This window comes from Dasypus novemcinctus, chromosome 2 (assembly GCF_030445035.2).
Source record: "Dasypus novemcinctus isolate mDasNov1 chromosome 2, mDasNov1.1.hap2, whole genome shotgun sequence".
Lineage (NCBI taxonomy): Eukaryota > Metazoa > Chordata > Mammalia > Cingulata > Dasypodidae > Dasypus > Dasypus novemcinctus.
In genome coordinates, this window is record NC_080674.1 from 57,585,156 (window position 1) to 57,609,551 (window position 24,396).

At 37.3% G+C, this 24,396-nt stretch overlaps 1 protein-coding gene across 11 annotated transcripts in view; it reads left to right on the forward strand.

Annotated features, from left to right (window-relative positions):
* The window catches only part of GPBP1 (GC-rich promoter binding protein 1), a 98,108-nt gene that overhangs the window by 16,149 nt on the left and 57,563 nt on the right, over window positions 1–24,396 (forward strand). For all 11 annotated transcript variants that reach the window (XM_058309157.2, XM_058309149.2, XM_058309130.2 and 8 more), the window contains exon 3: window positions 24,204–24,323. In XM_058309157.2, coding sequence (XP_058165140.1) covers window positions 24,261–24,323 — 63 coding nt within the window. In that variant the 5' untranslated portion in view covers window positions 24,204–24,260. The remainder of the gene's footprint in view (window positions 1–24,203; window positions 24,324–24,396) is intronic.

The window sequence follows — 24,396 nt, forward strand, 5'->3', positions numbered from 1 at the left end:
AGGGTTAAAGATAAAAGAAGTATTAAAAAAAAACCTCAGTCCCCCTCAATTAAAAGCAAGTGTTTATTTTTTATGAAGAAACAATACTGATTACAGGAAGAGTTTGCCAGTTGCACTGAGTAATTATTGTTCATATACTATAATACTGTTATTTTACATTTATCTGGTCTACTCCAGCTCTTTTTTGGTTACTGTTTGCATGGAATACCTTTTTCCAACCTTTCACTATTAACTTATTTGTGTCCCTACGTCAGAGTGGGTCTCTCGTAGACAGCATATAGATGGTTCATATTTTTTTATCCATTTTTTCAGTCTTTTGATTGGGGAGTTCAGTCCGTTAACATTCAGTGCTATTACTGTAAAGGCATTACTTCATCCATTTTGTCCTTCAGTTCTCTGTTGTCATACCATTCTGTTGTCTGTCGTCTTACCTTTAGTTTACCCTTTCTAATAATCTTCATTTCTAAACTCTTCTCCAAATCTCTTGCCCTTGTTTTTCCCTTTCAGGGGGTAGACTTGCAAGTCTCGTCTTTTGGTAACATATTCTATCAGTTTTTGTTTGTCTGTGAAGACTTGGAACTCCCTTTCATTTTTGAAGGACAGTGTTGCTGAATACAGAATTCTTGGCTGGCAGTTTTTCTCTTTGAGTCCCTTAAATACATCATACTAGTTTCTTCCCCTCTCCATTGTTTCTGATGAGAGGTTTGCACTTAATCTTATCAAGTTTCTCTTGTATGTGATGCTTTGCTTTTCTCATTCTGCTTTCAGAATCCTCTCTCTATCTTTTGGTATTTGACATTCTGAATAGTAGGTGTCTTGAAGTAGGTCTGTTTGGATATATTCTGTTTGGGGTGTGTTGTCCTTGGATATTAATGTCTTTCACAACCTTGAAACGTTTTTGGTCATTATTTCCTCAAATTTTCTTTCTGCTGCTTTTTCATTTTCTTCTGGGATACCAGTAATGTGAATGTTTGTGTGTTTTGCGTTGTCATTTGTTTTCCTGAAACTCTTGTTCAACTTTTTCTAATCTCTTCTCTTTCTGTTCTCCTCTCTTCCAGTTCTAGATGTCTGCCTTCAGAGTTACTAATTCTGTCTTCAAGCACTTCCAATCTGCTCCTTTGTGCCTCCAATGTATTTTTAATTTCATTCATTGTGTCTTTCATTCCCATAAGGTGTTACTTTTTTTGCAGGCTTTTGAATTGTTCTTTACGTCTCCCAGTGGTGTCTCCTATTTTTTGTAAATTCTTTGAAGTGATTTAGAGAGTTGTATGCTGATGTCTAGGCATCTGAATATGTTGGTGAATTTACTCTGATAGCCAGTTTCTCTGTCTTGCCTGTTTTTTTCCCCCACAACTTTTCTTTGATATTAGTTCAACTTAGTCTTTAAAACTGCCCGGCTTAAGTTTTCAAAATTGGGACAGGGACTCATTAGTGGGACACAGATATTCTCCCTGGCATTGGATACAGAAAGTGTGAAGTTTTTGTCCATATAATTTCCAGACTGGCCAGCAGATGGCGCTAGTTAGCACACTGGTCCACTGAGGTGCTTCAGTCTTGGTGTTCCTGTGTTGAATCTCCAGAATGTAGATTCAAAGCAGGCTCTGCTGGCTGAATTCAGTGAAGAAAACCACCGTAACGTCCCTCGTTTTCCTTTGAAACAGTTAACAGGAAGGAAGATGTCTGTTCCCCTCACTTGGCTGTAGCGAGCCAGCTTAATATCTTGGGGGTGTGGGAAGGGAGCCCTTTCTGGCTACCTTGCGGGCTTGGTAACTCAAGTTTCTTGTTTCAGTCTATGTCTGTCTGTGCCTCACCCTCCTGGGAGTTGTGTGGTACTTTCCTGGTCTGTTGACCCCAAAGCAAGTCCCCCAGACAGCTTTTGCCTCTTTCTCTGTTGGTTTTGTTAGAGCGTTCAGCTCTGCCGGTAGTCCATTACCATGTTCTTTTTTTTTTTTCCAAGAGTTATTTTCATTTATTTCTCACCCCCCCCTCCCCACTCTGCTCTCTCTGTCCATTCGCTGTATGGACTTCTGTATGTTCTTCTGTGACCTCTTCTATTCTTACCATTGGCACCTGGAATCTTTGTTTCATTTTGTTGCGCCATCTTGTTGTGTCAGTTCTCCATGTGTGCGGCGCCGTTCTTGGGCAGGCTGCACTTTCTTTCACATTGGGCGGTTCTCCTTATGGGGCACACTCCTTGCGCATGGGGCCCCCTACGCGGGTGGCACCCCTCTGGCAGGGCACTCCTTGCGCACATCAGCACTGTGCATGGGCCAGCTCTACACAGGTCAAGGAGGCCTGGGGTTTGAACTGTGGACCTCCCATGTGGTAGGCAGATGCCCTATCCATTAGGCCAAGTCCCAATGGACTCTTTATATCCTTTGCCACTCTATCTATTGAGTTCATTTTTCTATTGATTTGTTAGGAGCATTTTATGTATGAAGGAAAGTCAGCCCTTTAATCTGTGTTATAGTGATGAGTATTTTCCTCCCAGTTGTTTCTACTGACCTTGATTGTGGTGATTTTTGTCATAATATGCTTTTTTGTTTTATTGCATATATTTGAAAAAAAAATTTCAATCAGTGGGTTCTGTGTCGTACTGAGAACATAAAAAAATTTTCCTACTTTTTCCCTCATCACTTTGCTTTTAGCTTTCTTCCTTTAAATCTTTATCCAGTTAATTATTTTGAGTGAGCTTTGGGGTAGGAATGTTTTCCCAATTTTTCTCACATAGTAAATTTTAGTATGTATTTGGGAGTATAGACATGGGTTTTCTATTCTCTTTCACTGATGTGTGTTTTTTTTTTTTTTAATGGTTCTTTTTTGATGTGTGTTTCTATTCTGTATCAATTCCATGGTGTTTTAATCATTGCAGCTTTTAAAACTAAGTCATATAAGCTAAAGAGGTGTTAAGTCTGTAATGTGTGGAATTCAGGAAATTGTATTTTAATTATTTGTGATTCCATAATTCAAGAAAGTTAACCTTGGGCATGCAAGTTATCAAGTGTATTATTTTGTTGTAAGTACTTAGGAAACTCATTTTTAAAAGTTTGTGTATGAGAATATAGATGAAAAGAGTAGAGTTTAGAGGGAAGCGGGTGTGGCCCAAGTGATAGGGCTTTTGCCTACCGAATGGGAGGACCCAGGTTCAATTCCTGGGGCCTCCTGGTATAAAAGAAGACAAGAAAGTATGCCTGTACAGTGAGCCAGTGCCCATGTGGTGAGTCAGTGTGGTGAGTCAGTGCCGGTGCAGCAAGATGATGACGCAACCAAAAAGAGAGGAAGGGGAGAGTCAAGGTGAAACTCAGCAAAAACCAGGAACTGAGGTAGCGCATCTAACAGGGAACCTCATTCCACGTCAGAGGTCTCCAGGATCAAATCCCGGTGAATACTAAAGGAGAAAAAAATGAAAAGAGAAGACCAAAAGAGAAGATCACACAGCAAATGGATAGACAGCAAAACCAGCAGGGTGAGGGGAGGGGGACGGGAAGGTGTAAATAAATAAATCTTTTAAAAAAATAGACATTTTTGTATTTGAAACTCATTAGGAGACTAACTGTAACAACTTAGGCACACTATCTTTATGCCAGAAGTTTTTTTGTTTTTTTAATAAAATGGGGATTAAAATACCTTTTTCTTGTTATGAGGATTGAGATACGTAAAGTATCAGTATATTTATGATATCTGTATATAGGTGCTCAGTAAGTATTCCCTTTTTTATGATGTTTACTTTTGTCACTAATTTCCAACTCTACCTGTTTTGGACTTCAAAGAATATGTCTATTGATGTGGGTTTCAGCACAAAGTAACAAATTATGGAATAAATTTGACATAAAATTCATAGGAGTTTAGTTGTGTGGATTTCACATTTTGGTAGTTTGAGGGTAAGCTTTATCATTAGTGCACCTTTGTTTTCTACCTGTAACCACCATTCCTGGTGTTAGGAAGAATGAGCTGTAATTTTTCTTTCCATCGTTTTCCCCTTCCCCCACAAGAATTTAGGAGTTGCTAGTGTAAGCCTTCTTGTGGAGAATATTGTTTAAAGTATTTGTTGATGAGTTATGTCATTTGAAAAACATCAGAAATATTTATGGGATGCTGAATTGCTTTTAATGGAATAGGATACACTGAATCTTTTGATAGGTCATTTGTGGTGAAAGTGGTTGAGATTTTTAAAAGGGTGATAGTTATTTTATCACATTGAATTAAACTCTAAATGTGCGACAGTAGAAGGGGAAATTAAGTCCACTTAAATCAATGTAAATTTTATCCTGTAGTAAGTTCATCCTGATGCTTCCAATTCAAATTCAGGACTACAGGATTTTTATTATTTTTTTTATACACTTGTATATACTTTGTTAATTGCCTAAAATCTTGGTTTTCAAGGACACTAGGGGCTGTGCCTTCTTGTAGGGGAATTCATATACTTTTTCCTTTATGGTAATTTGTCTAGTTTCTCTACTCGGACACTTTTATGTGTGTGGTACCAGTATTGGGTACTGAGCCTGGGATCGCGTATGTGGGAAGCTGGTGCCACATTGGCTTCACTGTGTTGGTGGTTTTTTTCATTTGTTTTGCTTATTGTTTGTTTTTATATAATAGAGCTGAAAGTATCTTAAGGGAAGCTGGTGCCACATTGGCTTCACTGTGTTGGTGGTTTTTTTCATTTGTTTTGCTTATTGTTTGTTTTTATATAATAGAGCTGAAAGTATCTTAACATTTTTAATGTTTCTGTCATTTATAATTTTGAATATTTGTGCTTGTAGTTTGTGTATTGATCTGCCCCCCTGATGCCCCCCAGAATAGGTTTTGGATTTAAGTTCTACTGTTTTTACAACTTGTTAGTTTTCCTCTTTGTTAATTGATTTTTTTTGCTTTCTTTTAGATTTTTACACTTTTTTTGATTTAGGTATTTATTTTCATTTTTATTGATATGTATGTTTAATAGTCTATTTAATGTAGTCTATTTAATGGTCTAATTTTTTTAATAGTCTCGTTTAATGGTCTTATTTATTTAATGGTCTAATTTTTGCATGGGTTGTTTTAGTAGTACACCATATTATCCTGGCTTGTCATATTTTCATTTGTTAAGTTCAAGAGGCTCTGAAATATGGTTATTTACTCTTTGACCAAAAATCTGCTTAGTAACATGTTTTAAATTTACAAGTGGAAGACCCTTTTCATTACTGATTTTTAGTCTTATTGACTTGTAATAAAAAATGCTATTTATATATTTCTGTTAGAAAGTTTTATAGATTTTCTTTGTGGCCCAAGATGGGTGCTTGAACAGGAGGTATATTTTCTGTATTTGGGTGTTCAGAGATTGCTATATTAAAATGTCTTAATACCTGGTTGTGTATGTGGTTTAGTTCTGTATTATTTTTTTAACTTACTCTGTCTTGGATTGGATATGTTCACGTCTACCATTAGTATTTTCTGTCTCTTTTTTTCTTTTACATTTTTTAAAATTTATTTTTTTAAACTTAAAAAAAATTTTTTTTATTTCCCCCCTCCCCCAAGTTTGTCTGTTCTCTGTGTTTTGCTGCGTGTGCTTCTTTGTCCGCTTCTGTTGTCAGCAGCACGGGAAGCTTTATGTTTCTTTTTGTTGTGTCATCTTGTTGTGTCAGCTCTCTGTGTGTGCGGCGCCATTCCTGGGCAGGCTGTACTTTCTTTCTTGCAGGGCGGCTCTCCTTTGGGATGCACTCCTTGCGCGTGGGGCTCCCCTATGCAGGGGACACCCCTGTGTGGCACAGCACTCCTTGCGCACATCGGCACTACGCGTGGGCCAGCTCCACACAGGTCAGGAAGGCCCAGGGTTTGAACCGAGGACCTCCCATGTGATAGGCGGACACCCTATCCATTGGGCCAAGTCTGCTTCCCCTCTTTTTTTCTTGCATCACCTCTATTTTCTCCTTTACGAAAGTTGTATCAATGTTGTTGGGTGCATATATTAGAAGCTATTTTGTGAGTGTACACTGTGCGTGTTAGTCTTTGTTTCCTTTGGTGCTTACTTTGACTGCTACCCTGTCATATCAAAGTTACAAACCTTGTTTAATTTCAATTTGCATTTTCCTTTACTCTGATCTTTGTTTTTTTAAACTTTTAAAAAATTTCTTCATGTCTTATATTTATCAATAGTATTAGATTGTTTGATTAGCCAACCTGAAAATCCTATTTTAGAAATATAGGTTACACCCATTTATGCTCACTGATTTGTCACAGTCTTCTGCCTTAGATCTGTCATTTTATGTTCTATTAGGTTTTTCAGAGTTTTTTCTAGATAAAGTGTTTCTCATTGTGGTCTGTTTTATTTACTCTCTTCCCTCTTTTTTTGTTTCTTAAATATTAATTTTATTAACACCCCCCCCCCCCCCCCCCGTTTGCTCTCCCTCTCTGCTCTGTGTCTCTGTCTGCTGTGTGCTCTGTGTCTGCTTGTCCTTTTAGGCACCAGGAACCAAACCTGGACCTTCCTTGTGGGAGGGAGGTGCCCAGTCACTTGAGCCACCTTTGCTTTCTGCTTCTCTTTTTAGATTTATTTTATTTAATCCACCCCCTGTACCCCTTATTGTCTGCGCTCTGTGGCCATTCACTGTGTGTTCTTCAAAGTCTGCATGTGTTCTCATTAGGCAGTTCCAGGAACCGATCCTGGGATCCTCCAGAGTGGGAGAGAGGCGGTTGCTCTCTTGTGCCACCTCAGCTCCCTTGTTCTGCTATATCATCTTTATTTTCTCTCCTCTGTCTCGTTGCATCATCTTGCTACACCAGCTCTCTGCTCTGACAAGGCACTCTTGCGCGGGGAAGCTTTTCCTGCATGAGGCTGCATTCCCACGTAGGGTGGCTCTCCTGCGCGGGGTTGCATTTCTGCATGGGCCGGCACTCCGCGTGCTCCTGCTTCTTGTGCGTCTAATTGTGTCTCCTTGTTGCCTCATCTTGTTGGGTCATCTTGTTTCAGCTTGCTGTCTTGCTTGTCTTCTTTATGAGGCACTGGAGATTGAACCTGGGATCTTCCATGTGGTAGGTGGGCATGTAACTGCTTGAGCCACATTCAGTTACCCCTTCCCTGTTTTTAAAAGTATTTTCCTTTTTGTATTAAAGAAGTTTTGTATTTTTGTTTTGGTGGCTACTTTTATATTACTACTTTTTTATAGTACTCTTTGTCCTGTCTTTCCTTTTTTTTAAAAAAAACTTATTGAAATATATCATTTATACATAAACACACATAAACAATAAGTGTATAATAGTTGTGAACTTACAAAACAAACATATATAATCAAATGAACATCTCACCCTACCGCTGATAACTTGCATTGTTTTAAACCTTCTTAACTAATAAAGAGCACTGTCAAAATATTACTACTAAACAAAATATTTTCCCCCTAACCAATCCTATTATCTTTATATCATTTATATATGAACATACATGAACAATTAAGTGTATAGTAAAAGTTGTGAGCTTAAAAAGCAAACATGCATAACATCATACAGGAGTCCCATACATCAACCCTTCACCAAGACAACACCTTAAATTGTCATGAGATGTTTGTTACAAATTATGAAATAATATTGTCAAAATCTTACTACTAATCAAAGTTCTTAGCTTATATTTGGTGTGTTTTCCCCCAACCAATCCTATTATTTTTTCAATGTATTTTTTATGACAGAAGTTGTAAACTTATAAAACAATCATGCACATGTGCAGAATTCCCAGACAACACCCCTCCACCAACACACCACAATGTGGTGTGTCATTTACTACAGATAAAATATCATCTGATTGTTACCATGTCCATAGTGTACATTTGGCTCACATTTACTTTACTGCTTCAGTATCAACACAGTACATTTTTTGCATAGATGCAAGAATATTATATTATTGCTACTAAACACAGTCCTTAGGTCATTCCAGCTGTATTTTTCCCATGCTTCTCCACATTCCCAACACCCTGTAGTAGTAATATACATTTGTTCTAGCTAACAGAGGGCACTCTTGGCATCTGTACCATCATCCACAATTCTCATCTTCTCTTGGTTTACTGTGCTATCCAGTTCCTAGATTATTCTCTAGCATTCTGTCAATTGGTATTACATAACTAGACTGCCATTTTCAGTTACATCCCCATTTATAAACTAGTTGTTACCCACTGTGTGTTAATATCCACTCTATACATTTCCATACCTTTACAGTAAAGCTAATTAAGACTTCTCCATACATTAAGCATCAGTAGTCCCACTCAGTCCTCCTCTTATCTCCTTTAAGAATCCACCATCTACCACCAGGTCTTGAAGATATTCTCCTACAGTTTCTTCTAGAAGTTTTATGGTTCTTATATTTTTAGTTTTTTGATCCATTTTGAGTTAATTTTTGGATAAGGTGTGAGATAGGGGTCCTCTTTCCTCCTTTCAGCTATGGATGTCCAATTCTTTCAGCACCTTTTGTTGAATGGATTGTTATGCCCGAGCTGTGTGACTTTGACAGGTTAGTCAAAAATCACTTACCATACCTGTGAGGGTCTGTTTCTGAACCATAAACTTGGTTCCATTGGTCTATTGTGTCTGTCTTTATGCCAGTACCATGCTGTTTTTACCACTATAGGTAGGTATTATGATTTAAAGTCTGGAGATGAGGGTTCACTTTTCCTTTTTATGATGTTTCTGGCTATACAGGAATCCTTACCTTTCCAAATAAATTTAATTATTGTGTTTTCACTTTTTTCTTTAATGCTGGTGGAATTATCGGGATTGCATTAAATCCGTATATCAACTTGAGTAGAATTGACATTAGTCTTCCAGTCCATGAGCATGGAATGTTCTTCCAATTATTAAGGACTTTTTTGATTTAACATTGAGCTGCAGTTTTCTGAATACAAGTGCTTTACATCATTGGTTAAGTTTATTCCTGACTATGTGAGTTTTATCTGTCACATTTTTACCATTCTTTTGATATTTTTAAGTTACTTTTATTGATAAAATCTTCATTTCTAAACTCTCTTCCAGGCCTCTCTCTCCTGTCTTTTCTTTTCAGACTTTAGCACACTGTTCAGTATTTCCTGAAAATCTGTTCTCTTGCTTAGAAATTCTCTCAGGTTCTGTTTATCTGTGAATATTCTAATCCCGCCCTCATCTTTGAAAGACAGTCTTGCTGTAGTATCTTAAATATATCAGGCCATTGTCTTCTTTCCTCCATGATTTCTCATGAGACATCAGCACTTAATCTTATTGGGTATCCCTTATTTTTTATGCATTGCTTTTCTCTTGCTGTTTTCAGAATTCTGTCTTTGGCATTTGACATTCAGTGTTGATCTGTTCAGATTTTTTTTGCTAGGGGTAGGGACAGAATCACAGCTGTTTGGAACAATCCAAGTGTAGGCCTAGACTGTAGTTGCCCAGAGAGACTGATGAAGCTTCATATCCCTTTCTCCCTTGCCTGGGGCGGGGATGGAGCTATAGGCCTGGGCAGCAGTCTCTGCAGTGCAGGTTCAAGATTACTGCATTTGCCCTGGTAGACTTGTGATTTTCAGTCTATTCCAGCCAGAGTTACATGCAGTTACCTGTATAGGCTGGTGCAGGGCTCCTCAGGCCCCTCAGGCTCCTCCCTGCCAGAGGCGAGGCTGAAGCCTAGGCTAGGGCTGCAGGCTGATTGGGTGAAAGAAACTGGTTTCTAAGCACCCTGAGAGTTGCAGTCAGCCGGACTTCCCCTCAGGCTGGAGTTGGAATCAGAATGGTGGCTACTGGCCTCTTTCTTACTTGGGCTGGTTCACACCCCAGCTGTTCCCAGGGTTATATCTTAGGCAGCCGAGTCTACCAATCAGTAGCCAAAATCGGCAGCCAACTGTCTCCTCCTCCCCTGTTTCTGTGAAATGGAGCTTCCAATTCCAGCCACAGAATAATCCCTGTGGCAGCTTGTGCCGACAGAATAGGAGAGTCACCAGGTGTGGAACAGCTCCTGAGGCGGCTTGTGCCTCCAGTGGAGGATGGGCACCAGCCTCCGCATCGTGGAGCGCTCTGCTTAGAAGTCTTATGTGCAAATGCGCAGTCTTCTTCCACTCCTTCAAAGATGTGCATGATGCTCTTCTGGTCTCCTGGAGTCCCCAAACAGGTGCTTCAGCAAGCTCTAGAGAGCTCTGGGTATTTGCTAACTGCCCTGTAGCAGGATCTTACTCTAGGAGCTCCTTACTCCGCCGCCATCTTGCTGGTCCCCCCCTGCCCCCCGGCTTTCCTTTTCAAAATTAGCTTGTAAACCCTCTGCCTTACCTGTGTTTTCCTCTCCCTTTTTCCTCAGCATCTGAGTGCAAGAAATTCCTGTTTTTTCCCAGTCAGTAAGTGTAAATAAAGCAGTAAGCAGGTTTATTCTCTTTTCCTATGTTCTCTCCATTTCGTCCACCTTTTTATTTTTAAATAATTTCAAAATCAGAGCAGACTTGTAAGAATATATGACCAAGAATTCTATATTCTTCCCAAAGACTGACTTAAATTTAGCCATGTTTTCTTGTTAACTGTCTAACACACACCCCCAAACATACATACTCATACGAAAACATAATTTTTAAAAAACTGAACTACCTACAAGTTAGTTGGAAACATCATGATATTTCACCATTAAATGTCTTTTTTTTTTATGATTTATTTTATTTCTCCACACCCTGTCATTGTTTGCACCTACTGTGCCTGTTTGTCTTCCTTGTTTCTTTAGGAGGCACTGGGAACTCAGGACCTTTGATATGGAAAGGAGGCACCTAATTGCTTGATCCACCTTTGCTCACAGCTTTATTGTGTTTCTCATTGTTTTTGTTCATGTCTCTGGTTGCTTCTGTTCGCCATGCCTGCGGGTTGTGTCAGCTCGCTGTCTTGCTCATCATTGTCTTTAGGAGGCACTGGAAATCTCTGCTCCCTGCTTCGTTGTGTGTCTCATTAGGTTTTTTCTTCTTGAGTTTCTTGTGTCAGTTTGCTGTGCTTGCCTGTTGTGCCAGCTAGCTGTCTTCGTTTTTTTTTTTTTTTTAAGATTGATTAATTTATACCCCACCCCCTGTTGTTTTATGCTCGATATCTGCTTTCTGTGTACATTTGCTGTGTGTTCTTCTTGTCTTCTCTTTAAGTGGCATTGGGAACCGATTCTGGGACCTTCTAGAGTGGAAGAGAGGTGCTCAGTCTCATATGCCACCTCAACTGCCTGGTCTGCTGTGTCTCTTACTGTCATTCCTCTGTGTCTCTTTTTGTTGTGTCATCTTGATGAGCCAGCTCGCCACGCAGGTCAGCACTATGGATGGACTAGTTTGCTGTGTAGGCCAGCTTGCATTCACCAGGAGGCCCCAGGAATCGAACCCTGGACTTCCTATATGGACTTCCTATATGGTAGAAGCCACATCTGCTTCCCTTGCTGTCCTCTTTAGGAGGCATCAGAAACGAAACGAGGGACCTCTCACATGGTAGGCTGGAGCGCAAACGTTTGAGCCACACCTGCTTCCCACCATGCTTTTCCAGAGAAAAGGAATGTTCAACATAACACCAAGAAATTTGATTTATGAGTATTATAATATATAGCCAATATTCTGATTTCCCCAGTTCATGTAATAATATGTTTAAGCCTTTTTTTAAGAAAAGATCATCTTTGAGCTATATTCTACATATACCAAAATTTCTAAAATTTTGGTATCAATTTTGATGGGGTTTGATACATGTGTACAGTTGTATAACCATTACTAACCACTACTATAATCATCATATAGAACATTTCTAGCACTGTATAAAGGTCCTCAGTGCCTTTTTCTTTTTGGTAAGTAGTCAGTCCTGTCCTTTTCCTTCATCTCTGGGTCCTGGCTGTCATTGTTTTTATTTCTATCACTGTAATGTTTTGTTTTGTGTAATTTCATATGAATGGAATCATGTGGTACATATTGTCTTTTTTTAAAGATTTATTATTTATCCCCCCCCCCTTCTCCTCCCACCCTGCTATTTTTGCTGTCTTTGTTTTCTCATTTTCTTCTTTAGGATTCACTGGCATTCAGTTCTCGAGACCCCTCATGTGGAGAGAGGTTCCTTGTCGATTGTTCCACCTTGACTCTCCCCTAGTCTCTCTTTTGATGTGTCATCATCTTGCTGTGTGACTCACTTGCATGGGCACTGGCTCACCATGCGGGCACTCGCACAGGCACTGACTTGCCACACAGGCACGCTTTCTCCTCTTCTTTTTCACCAGGAGGCTCCAAGGATGGAAGCCAGGTCCTCCCATGTGGTAGGCAGAAGCCCTATCAGATGAGCCACATCCGCTTCCCCATATTGCCTTTTGAGTGTATCATGTAGTGTATAGTTGTTTGTGTTTTTAGGTTCATCTGTGTTACTGCCTTACCCCAGTGTTCATTCTTTTTTATTGCTTTAGTAGTCATACATTGCATGTTTTCCTGATTATGGCTATTATGAATATAGCTGCTGTGAATATTCAAGTAATGAAGGTTGTTTTGTAAACATGTTTTTATTTATTTTGGTAAGTAATGAAGAGTGGGATTGCTGGGTTATATATGTATTTTTAATTGTAAGAACTTGCCAAACTGTATTCCAGAGGTGTACCATATTACCTACCATCAGGAGTTTGAGATTTCCAGTTATCTGTATCTTTAGCAACTCTTGATACTGTCAGTCTTTTAAAATTTAGCCTTTCTGTGGGTAATCAACAGTATCTTATGATTTTTAATTTGCAACTATCTTTTGACTTAATGTTGAGCAGTTTTTCATGTGCTTGCTTACTAGACATTTGTATATCTTTTAGAAAAATCTCTTCATATCTCATGCAAATTTTTATTTTTTTTAAAGATTTATTTTTATTTATTTCTCTCCCCCTCTCCCATTGTCTGCTCTGTGTCCATTCATTGTGTGTTCTTTGTCTGCTTGCATTCTTGGCAGCACCGGGAATCGGTGTCTTGTGTTGCGTCATTTTGCTGTGTCAGCTCTCCGTGTGTGTGTGGCGCCACTCCTGGGGCTTGCACTTTTTTCGCATGGGGTGGCTCTCCTTGGGGGCACACTCCTTGTGTGTAGGACTCCCCTATGCAGGGGACACCCCTGCGTAGCATGGCACTCCTTGCGTGTGGCAGCACTGTGCATGGGCCAGCTCACCAGAGGGGCCAGGAGGCCCTGGGCATTGAACCCTGGACCTATTATATGGCAGGCGGACGCTCTTATCAGTTGAGCCACATCTGCTTCTCACATACTTTTATTTGGTTCGTTATTCATAAGAGTTCTTTATAGATATTAGATATAGGTCCTTTTCAGGTATATAGTTTGCAAATATTCCTTTCCAGTCTGTGTGGTTTGTCTTTTCATTTTTTTTTTTTTGTGGTGTCTTTGGAAGAGCAAATGTTTTTAACAGTGTCCAATCTATTATTGTTTTTCTTTTATGGTTTGTGTGTTTTACAGGTTTTCTAAGAAATAATTGCCTAACCAAAACCACAAAGGTTTTTTTCCTTTGTTTTCTTTTAGAATTTATATGGTTGTAACTTTAGCAGGTGGGTCTGTTATACGCTTAACTTTTTGTATATGGTGTGATATAAGGATTGAGTTTTTTTTTTTGGGGGGGGGATGTATGTGGCTATCTAATTGTTCTATCACCATTGGTTGTAAAGACTACTTTTTCCATGAATTACCTTAGCATCTTTGTAAAAAAATTAGTTGACTGTACATATATGGGTCTTTTTCGCAGCTATTTTCTGTTCCTTTGAGTTATATGTCAGTCCTTATAACATGCTGTTTTACTGTAGATTTTATAGGAACTCTTGAAATCCTTTGGAGTTTAATTTATTCTCTCCTAGTTTCTTAAGGCGAAAGCTAAGAGCATTGAGGCATTTTTTCCCTTAAGTTAGTGTTTGATCCTTTACATTTCCTTTTTTTAAAGAAAGATTTAATTTATTTATCCTGCCCCCCATTGTTTGCACTTGCAGTCTGCTCTCTGTCAGCTCTTTCTCTTTAGGAGGTTCGAGGAACCAAACCTGGGACCTCCCACGTGGGTGAGAGGTGCTTAGTCATTTAAACCGCCTACACTCCCTGCTTTATTGTCTCTCCCTTTGTAATTCCTCTTTGTGTCTCCTTTGTTGTGTCAGCTTGCCATGCCAGCTCTCTGTCTTGCTTGTCTTCTCCAGGAGACACCGGGTACCAAACCCAGGACCTCCCATGTGTTAGGCAGGAGCTCAATCTCTTGGACCACATCCACTTCCCTACATTTCCTTGTAAGCTCTGCTCTAGCTGCATTCCACAGATTTTGACATGAGTCATAGTATTTTCTAACTTCCCTTTCAGTTTCTTTGACTCCATAGTTTATTTAGTAGTGTGTTGCTTAATTTTCAAAAATTTGTAGAGTTTATTCCCATCTTTTGGTAATTTTTACTTTAGTTCCATTATGGTCACAGAACAAACAAATGATTTAACTTTATACTTTTAGATTAAAAAAAACCCTTATTTTATGGTTCAGAATATGTTCTAAGTAAATGTTCCATATGCACTTGAAAATAATCTATTCTCTTGTTTTTGGTGGGGGGAGAGTTCCATAAATGTCAGTCAGGTCAAGTTGGTTGTATAATTTGTATTTTCTATACCCTTATTTTCTGTCTGCTTGTCTTATCAGTTATAGAGAGGGTGTTTTTTATTTTTTCTTTCTCCTTTAGTGTCATGGAATTAGGAGTTTTACACCTTTTGGGTTATTTCTTTTTGATGGATTGACCTCTTTATCATTATGAAATGACTCATTATTTTTGGTAATAATCTTCTCTGAAGTGTGCCTTGTCAAATGTTAATAAGCTACTCCACCTTTCTTTTGATTAGTATTTACATGACATTTTTTTTTCCATCTTATGTGTTTTTGTTTGTGTGCTTTTTTTCACAACGTACTGTGAAACTTTAGTACAATGTGGTCAAACACAGTGTTCAAATATTAAGCTTTTCAAGCACGTGAAGGTCATCTTCTGAAAGATGAATTGGGCTTTTTTAATAGCTACTTTAGTGTAACTTTATAAAATTCTACATTGATCTTGACACTAGTTAGAAAGTCTGATATTAAGAGGATTACCTCAATAGTGAGAGATTGAAGAGAATATTCCAATGCCCATCTTCAGAATTCACCGGAGTTCTAGTTTTAACCATTAAGTACTTTACTGTTTAAGATAGGTTTTTTGTAGACAGTATATACGTGGCTTTTGCTTTTTTTCCAAATTCTTATGTGATTTTCTTTTCCTTATAATTGGAGTGCTTTGACCATTTAGGTTCAATATAAATTGAGTATGATTGGAGTTTAAAATCTGCCAACTTAATTTGTCTCATGTTCTTCCTTTTTCTTTTTTCTTTTAAAATGAATAGTTGTATAAGTAATTCCATTTATTTCCATTATTGGCCTATTCAGTACTATGTTTTTTATAAGTTCCTCTAGGGACAAATGAAGGGGAAGATGGGCAATATACATCTTTAACTTGATTACAGTATATCTTCAAATAATACTTGAAATAATAATTTACTGCTTCGCATATAGTAAGAACTTAGCAACAGTGTACTTTCATTTCCCTGTTCTGGTCTTTCGTTCTATTGTTGTCATATACTTTACATCTGCATATTTTAGATACCTCATGATCTTTTTTAGTGGTTGTCTTTTAAAGATATTCAAAATATGAGTAAAAATAGTTTCTATGTTTACCCACATGTTGCTCTTCATGTAGATTAAAACGAACATCTACTATTATTTTCTTGTTAGCTGAGGGACTTCCTTTAACCTTATTGTTCTGCTGGTGATGAATTCTTTTCAGCCTTTGTACATCTAAAGAAGTGTTTATTATGATTTAACTTTTGAATCATTTTTGCCAGATACGAACTTTTAGGTTAAAAACTTTTTTTCTTTTGGTACTTTAAAAAGATGTCATTTCATTTTCTTCTGGCTTGCAATGTTTCTGACAAGAAACATGTGGCCATAAATATATTTTTTCCCTCTGAAGGTTATATGCCTTTGTTCCTGGCTCCTTTGAAGATTCTTTATCACTGGTTTTTAACAATTTCATTATGATGTTCTTCATATGATTATGATGTTCTTCATATTTTTCTTATTGAGCTTTTGGTTTGGTGGATTTATACTTTTCATCAAATTTGAAAGTATTTTAGGCATTAGTTCATGTATTTTCTTCTGCCTCCTTCTCCCCTACATATCTTTTTCTGGTACTCCAGTTAAACCTGTTAGGCCACTTGATATTTTCCACAGCTCATGGATGTTCTGTTTATTTTTTAGTCTTTGTTTCCTTTTTCCTTTTCTATCCCTTGTATTACCATGTCTTCCAAATTTACTTACTAATCTTTTTATTCTTCACTATGTAGTTTGCAATTATTCTCTCCAGTCTATTTTTCATTTCAGATATTATATGCTTTATCTCTTTAGGTTACACTTGGGTCTTTTATAGCTTCCATTTTTCTCCTTATGTTCATGTTTTTCCTTACTTCCTTGAAAATGTATAACATTTATAATAGATACTTTCATGTTTACACCTGCTAAGTCTACCAAATTATTTTTCTATAAATTGATCTTTCTTCTTGTCATGGGTTGTGTTTTCCTGACTTTTTATTCCCCCCTGCTACTTGATAATATTTGACTGGGTGCTGAAAATTAAACATTTCATTTTGTTGAGTGTTAGTTGTTTTTTTTTTGTGGGGGGGCAGGTACTGGGAGTTGAACCTGGGCCCCTTATGCTTGGGAAGCAGGTGCTCAACCGCTGAGTTACACCTCCTCCCCAATTTTCCCCTGTTTTTAACATCTAGAAGTAGTGTGATATATTTGTTTTAATTGATTAACTGATAATGACATTATTATCAAAGCCCATAGGTTGGTTAGGGCTAGCTCTTTGTATTTTCCAGTTCTATATGGGTTGTGACAAATGCATAATGCCATCTATCATACAGCACCATAAAGAATAGTTTCATGGCCGTACAAATCCCTTTGCTCCACCTGTTCATTCTCCCTCCCCCTGAATCTTGGAAATCACTAATCTTTTTACTTTCTCTACAGTTTTGCTTTTCCAGAATGTCATTTAGTTGTAATCATACAGAATGGTAGCTTTTTTTCATACTGCTTTCTTCCATTTAGCAATATGAATTTAAGGTTCTCCATATCTTTTTGTGGCTTGATAGTTTATTTCTTAATATTTATTGCTGAATAATATTCCATCCTGTGGGTGTACTAGTTTGTTTATCCATTTCACCTATTGAAGGACATCTTTTTGTTCCTTTCAAGTTTTGGCAATTATGAATAAATTTATAAAGGTTCTTGCAGGTTTTTGTGTAGATATAAATTCTCAACTCATTTAGGTAAACACTTAGGAATTTGATTGCTGGCTTATATTTAGCTTTGTAAGAAACTTCCAGATTGTCTTTCAAAGTGGTTGTCCTATTTTCTATTTTCACTAGCAGTGAATGAGAGCTCCTGTTGCTCTACATCCTCATCAGCATTTGCTGTTGTCATTGTTTTTGGATCCTTAACCATTTTAACAGATGTGTAGTGGTGTTTTATTTTGTTAATTTGCAATTCCCTAATGATGTGTGCTGTTGAGCGTCTTTTCATATGCTTATTTGCCATCTCTATATCTTTGGTGAGGTGTCTTTTCACATCTTTTGGCCGGCTTTTAAATTGGGTTGCTTATCTTATTATTCAATTCTAAGAGTTCTTTGTATAATCGGGTAATGTGTTTTGCATATATTTTCTCCCGGGGTCTTTGGCTTGCCGTTTTATTCTCTTAACGGGGTCTTTTTGGGAAGTGGATGTGGTTCAAGTGATAGGGTTTGGGCCCACCATATGGGAGGGGAGGTTCAATCCCTTGGGCCTCCTGGTTAAAAAAAAAAAAAGAGAAGGTGTGCCTTCAGTGACCCCATGGTGAGCTTAGTGCCCACGCGAGTGCCCGTGTGGCGAGCCAGTGCCTGTGTGGTGAGCCGAGTGCCCATGCAGTGCACCAGTGTCCACGCAAGTGAGTTATGCAGCAAGGTGATGATGCAACGAAAGAGAGACATGAAGGGGAGAGACAAGGTGAAGTGCAGCAGAAACCAGGAACTTAGGTGGCACAGGTGACAGAGAATCCCTCTTCACATTAGAGGTGCCCAGGATTGAATCCCAGTGAATCCTAGACGAGAAAAAACGAGAAGACAAAAAGAGAAATAGATACAGAAGATCACACAGCAAATAGACACAGACAGTAGAAACAGCGGGTGGGGGGGAGAGAAAAAATAAATAAAATAAAATAAAACTGTCTTTTGCAGAACAGAAGTTTTTAATTTCAATGAAGTCCAGTTTGACATTTTTTTCTTTCATGGATCATGCTTTTGTTGTATCTGAAAAGTCATCACCAAATCCAAGGTCACCTAGATTTTCTCCTGTGTTATATCTTAATAGAAATTTTATAGTTCTGCATTTTATATTTAGATCTATTGCCTATTTTGAGTTATTTTTAAAATTTAAATTTTTAAATTAGGAAACATACAGGAGTGTTAAAAAATACAAGCCCTGGGGAGCAGATGTAGTTCCCCTGGTTGAGCACCTGCTTCCCATATACAGTGTCCTAGGTTTGATCCCCATACCTCTAAAGAAAACCAAACAAAACCAACTTATTAGGGAGTGGGTGAATCTCAGTGATTGAGCGCCTGCTGCCCACATACAAGGTCCTGGGTTCAATTCTTGGTATGTCCATTAAAAAAATAAAAGAACAACAACCACAAAAAAAAACAAGCCCTGTACAGAGAAATTCAACATACTCTTATCTTCCAGGTACCCATATCAACCAATTTTAATATTTTCCCATATATGCTGTATCATTCTGTTAGTCCATTTTCTAAATAGTTGAATGTAGGTTGTATACATCATGCTTCTTAAACACTTAAAACACTGCTATGTAAATTTCCTAAGAATGAGGATATTCACTTTAGTAACCATCTAAAGAACATTTATTAAGTTCAAGAAATTTTTTTTAAGCAACTCAGTTTTGTTAATAAATGTTAATAAAGCATGCAATCCATTCAAAGTATGCAATCATTGGTATTTGGTATAATCACATATTTGTGCATTTATCACTTCATTAGAGCATTTTCATTCCAATAATAATAAAACAATAAAACCTCTTTGCTTCTCTTTCTCTGCTTTCCCTGCCAATTATACCTGCTATTCTGTTTCTGTCTCTAGTTTGTTTGTATTTATATTTTGTATAGAGTCAAGCAATAGCTAATACTTGTATCTAGTTGCTTTCCCTTAGTATATTTCCTTTTTTTTTTTTGTTACTCTTAATGGAAAATTATTACTGTATTACTATATACTTATTGCCCAGTACATAGTAATATATGTGGTTGTATTTTTGCCTGATACTAACATCTTATAATATTAAGATATATTTGTTCAGTTTCATAGAAAAAGTCTTACATATGCAATATTTTATTACCATTCATATTTCACAAGGTTTCACTGTGCTATACATTTTTTAGCTTTCCTTATAGTAATACATATGGCTTTAGACTTTTCCTTTCAACCACTGTCATACCCACGTGATAGCACTGCTATTACAAATGCTATGATGTCCTTTCACCTTTTCTATTCATTTCTAAAGATTAACAAAACATCCTTTTTCCAGTTCTGCACAGAGTAATCCTTAGCTTTCCATTCTCTAACCTCATTCTATTTTCTGATGACCTGTATTCTAATTATTAACTCCATGTGTTTATATGATTTATTTAGTTCATAATAGTGCAATCGTACAGTTTTTGTCCTTTTGTTTCTGGCTTGCGTCATGCAACATATAATGTCCTCCAAGTTCATCCGTGTTGTCATATGCATCACAGCTTCTTTCTTCTTACAGCTGAAAAATATTCTATCATAGTTACACACCACAATTTGCTTTTCCATTCATTGGTTGATGAACACCTGGGTTGTTTAGATCTATTTGGCAATTGTGAATAACGCTGGCATGAACATTGGTGTGCAGATCTTTGTGTGTCACTGCTCTTAGTTTGTCTGAGTATATACCTAGTAGTGATATTGCCGGGTCACATGGCTTAATATGCTTAGTATAGTAACTTAATTCATGCTGATACTACAGTGTTAATGGGTTTCATTATAGTTTTCTCCCTTTTTGTTATTAGCAACTCTCTTCTTTTGACAGTGTGAAACCTGACTTTCATTATTCTAAGTAAATTTACTTATTTGATGAATTTTCTTGTGTTTAACTAGTCTCCTGTTGCTGCCACTGCCCCCAAAGGGACATTCCCTTCTCTCTGCTTAGGTGATTATTCACCCATTCTCACCCTTTCCCCCTATGTGGATGCCCTCTTCACTCCTCTTGAGCTCAGTGCTCCATGCAGGCTACCCCTATGTTTGGAAGCCTTCCTCACTCTGCTTTGACTCTAACATCCTGTGCAAGACCAGCCACCTCTGTAAACTCCCTCTCATCTTTACTCTGGCTCTTAACACCTAGTCAGGGCTCTGTGGCTCGTACTGTGTCTCACTTAAGGGCTTTAGGCCTGAATTGGGAGGAGAAAGAGGAATACACAGTATTTTACTGAAACCCATTAATCTATTTAAACTAGGCTTAAATTGAGTAGAGTATTATTCCACAACTTTACTTACCAATAAAGGGAACCAAGAATGCATTTGAATAGTCTTCTCTGGTTCTTGCTGTCTTAATGTAGGAATGTTAACTGTTTTACTTAGTGTTTGAAAAGTTTAACCCAATTCAGTAGAGTTGTATGTAGATAGTCTGTCAGTAAAGATTAGTTGTCTTTGTGTGACTTAAGATTTCAAGCTGAATTTTGCAAATTAAGACATAGTATACCAATTTGAGGAGAATAAACCGAGACTGGTGTTAAGCCAAGGTCATCCACTTTAGTAGCTGGCTCAACAAAGGTTTGAATTCAGAACTGTTTAAAAATTCATATTCTTTCTTTAACTCTGCTCTGTCTCCATAGTTAGAATGCATTAGCTATTGGTTGGTTTGTTTTGGTTTTCTTTTTGATTTTTAAAGTTATCTAAATGATAAATCACTATAAAGACAATGTTTGATGTTCATCTTGATAAAATAATCATGAGTAAATTTTCTTTGAAAATGTGACACAAATTTGGTGGGTTCGTAGTTAAACCACTACAAGAAATAGGCAATGTGCCATCAATTTATAGAATTGTTAAGGAATTTTTTGAGTCAGTGGTCTGCTTTTTTTTTTTAAGTCAAACATTGTACACTTACAAATATACAGAATTCAAATGTGGGCCTTTTTCAGAACCAGTTTTCCTGAGGGGAAATTTTTATTTTTTTATTTTTTTGAAGGAGAAACAGCTTTTTAAAAAATTTTATTTTACTTATTTATTTCTCTCTCCCCCCCCCCCCAGTTGTCTGTTCTCTGTGTCCATTTTGTTGCGTGTTCTTTGTCAGCTTCTGTTGTTGTCAGCAGCACTGGAGTCTGTGTCTCTTTTGTTGCATCATCTTGCTGCGTCAGTTCTCCGTGTGTGCGGCGCCATTCCTGGGCAGGCTGAACTTTCTTTTGTGCTGGGCAGCTCTCCTTACGGGGCGCACTCCTTGCGCATGGGGCTCCCCTATGCGGGGATGCCCCTGCGTGGCACGGCACTCCTTGTGCACATCAGCACTGCGCATGGGCCAGCTCCACACGGGTCAAGGAGGCCCGTGGTTTGAACTGCGGACCTCCCATGTGATAGACGGACGCCCTAACCATTGGGCCAAGTCCGCTTCCCGAAATTTTTATTTTTGATGGTTCAGACTTTAGACTTAGATCTACGAGCAAGTTGCAAATTGGGTGAGGGGAGAAGTTAAGGTTATTTTTATACAAAAATCTTTGTATTTTATGTCTACAGGTGCCTTTCAGAGCTGGAATCTTGGCCCCTGAAGTGTTAAAAAGACCTGCTCATTTGCTGTTTTTTTTTTTTTTTTTTTAACTAGTCTCCAGTATTCAGCAGTTGATATATGTGTACAGGAAATATATAAACATTTTTAGTTAGTGCCATTCAAATGAGAAAGGAAGATGGAATGAAAATCAGATAGTACCAAACAGTGGGTTAAAACAAAGTAAACAGGGTAGAGTTTTTGAAACTTTGGCTTATGTGCTTGCTTTGTAAATGCCATGATACTTACTAGTGTTGCTCAGTATCTTTTTTTTCTTCAGATCTGAATATATGCCATTTTGTTTTATTCTTAGAACTAGATTTAAATTAAAATTCATAAAGACATTGCCTAAATGAATAGTGATTTTAGTGGTTTGCTTTCAAGGGATAGCTTTTTGTAGTTGTTTTCATTTAACCATTGAACTTGTATAGATAATTTTTCTTTTGCTTTGAATGAGACCTCAGACGCTAAGATTTAAAAGTTCTTAAGTGTTTCTAACAAAAAGTTGTTGAAAAAGTACAAATACAAAACACTGCTTAATGTTTAGCTTCATGTCAAAAGAAATAATGTTAAAAAAAAAACCCCTTTGTGTGTGTGTGTGTTTTGATGGTAGACATAGAATTCTGGACAATAGCAAGGAAGTTAGGAGTATGGAAATTCAGTTGATAAAGTGAGCTCAAGATTTTATCATTCTAGAGGAGAAAAGACTCAACTTTAAACTTAAGAAAAAAATGCAACTAAGTATTCTTGAAGCGTCAAGATACAAATAAAGTTAATATAAAAGCCCTTTATAAACTAAGATATTTTAATTTTCATTTATTTCCCAAGACTTTGAAATATAACGCAAATTGGTAATAGATTCAGAGCTAAGAAATTTTATGTAGATTATTTTGATTAGATACACTCTTAAAACTTTGTTACGTAAGTGCTTTATTGGAATTTGTCCTTCAAATCATACCAGGAGTTTTCTGCCTGTAGTTTGTAAGAGCATTTAAGAGTATTTCTTTATTATCCTGAGAGTCATTTTTAGTATTTTAGGATATTGGTATGATTTTTAAAAATTTAGTACTTAAATTTGAAAGAATTGTGAAAGAATTGTGAAAGTGTGTAAGATTAAAATAATAATGTTTCATCACTTTAAAAAAATTTTACCGAAAATATTATGCAGTTATAAATATAGGACATTTGTTGTTATTAAACTTAGATATTGTGATGTGTAGCAGATTTGATTTAGGAGTATTGACTAATCGTGTATGCCCTGTATAAACATGAGTGCAGATGCCTGTTTGACCCCTGCCTGACTTAAAGAAATTATGAATTTGACTGTGTTCAGATTGTGCTGTCAGCTTCAAACATTGATGCAATTGAGACCAGCTTCTCAAAAGTTTAAATTTATTTAGAATGCATAGTTATATAAACTATTTAAGGTACCCATTGTGATTATTTTAATTAAACATTTTTTATTACGGGATTTTTCAAACATATCTATAAATATAGAAAATAGTATTATAAACCTTCAAGTACTGACATTAGAGTGTTCAAATTTTTAAACATGAGCAACCTTGTTCATTCTAGCATTCTCTGGTTTATTTTATACTAAATCCCAGATTTATCAATTCGGTTGTAAAGACTTATATGTGTCTGTTAAAATATGACCCACTATTATGATATTTCCATAATTGTCTTTATAGTTAAAGTAAGGATTCATATAAGGGCCACATTTGGACCTTATTTGACTTAGTTGTCTGTTATGCCATTTATTTGTTGAAGAAACCAGATCATTTGCCCTGCAGATTACCCCGTGATCTGGACTTGGCACATTACCTCCCCAGATGTCCTTTAGCTTGTTCCTCCATGTCGTATTTCTTATAAATTGATTAAGTCAGATTACAGATTTGATGACTGGGAGGCAGGGTGTACATCGTAGATTGTGCTCTGTACTTCCTATTTCATCATGTCAGGAGATACTTTATGTTTGGCCTACTTGTGATAAGGCCATTGTACGGTTTGAAAAAAAGTTCTATTGCAGTATAGTAAATTTATTCACAGTAAAATTCATCGGTTGTAAAGTGTAGAGTTGTAAAGCCTTCATCACAATCAAAATAATAGAACATTTCCATTATCCCCAGAGTTCCTCCTGCTTCCTTGTGATCATTCCCTTTCCCCACACCCTCGCAACCTCTGATGTGCTTTCTTTCATTTTAGTTTCCCTTTTCTGGAATTTCATTGTAAAAGGAATCTTACAGTAGTAAGCTCTGTAATTTCAGGGAGAAGCATAAGAAGATAATTTTGGCCAGAGCTACAGGTCTAATTCCTTCCATTTTTACATGACAGGGACTTGCCATGAGGTGTTGAAGCCTTGTTTCACTGAGTTGGAGAGACTGGACCTAAATGGCGCAGCATGACTTTGCTCCAGCCTGGCTTAATTTTCCTACTCCACCATCATCAACAAAGGTACTCTTTCTTGGGTCTCTCTTTTTGTTTTTCTTTCTGTCTGCCTCTTGCCTCTTTTCTCATGTTCCTTGTA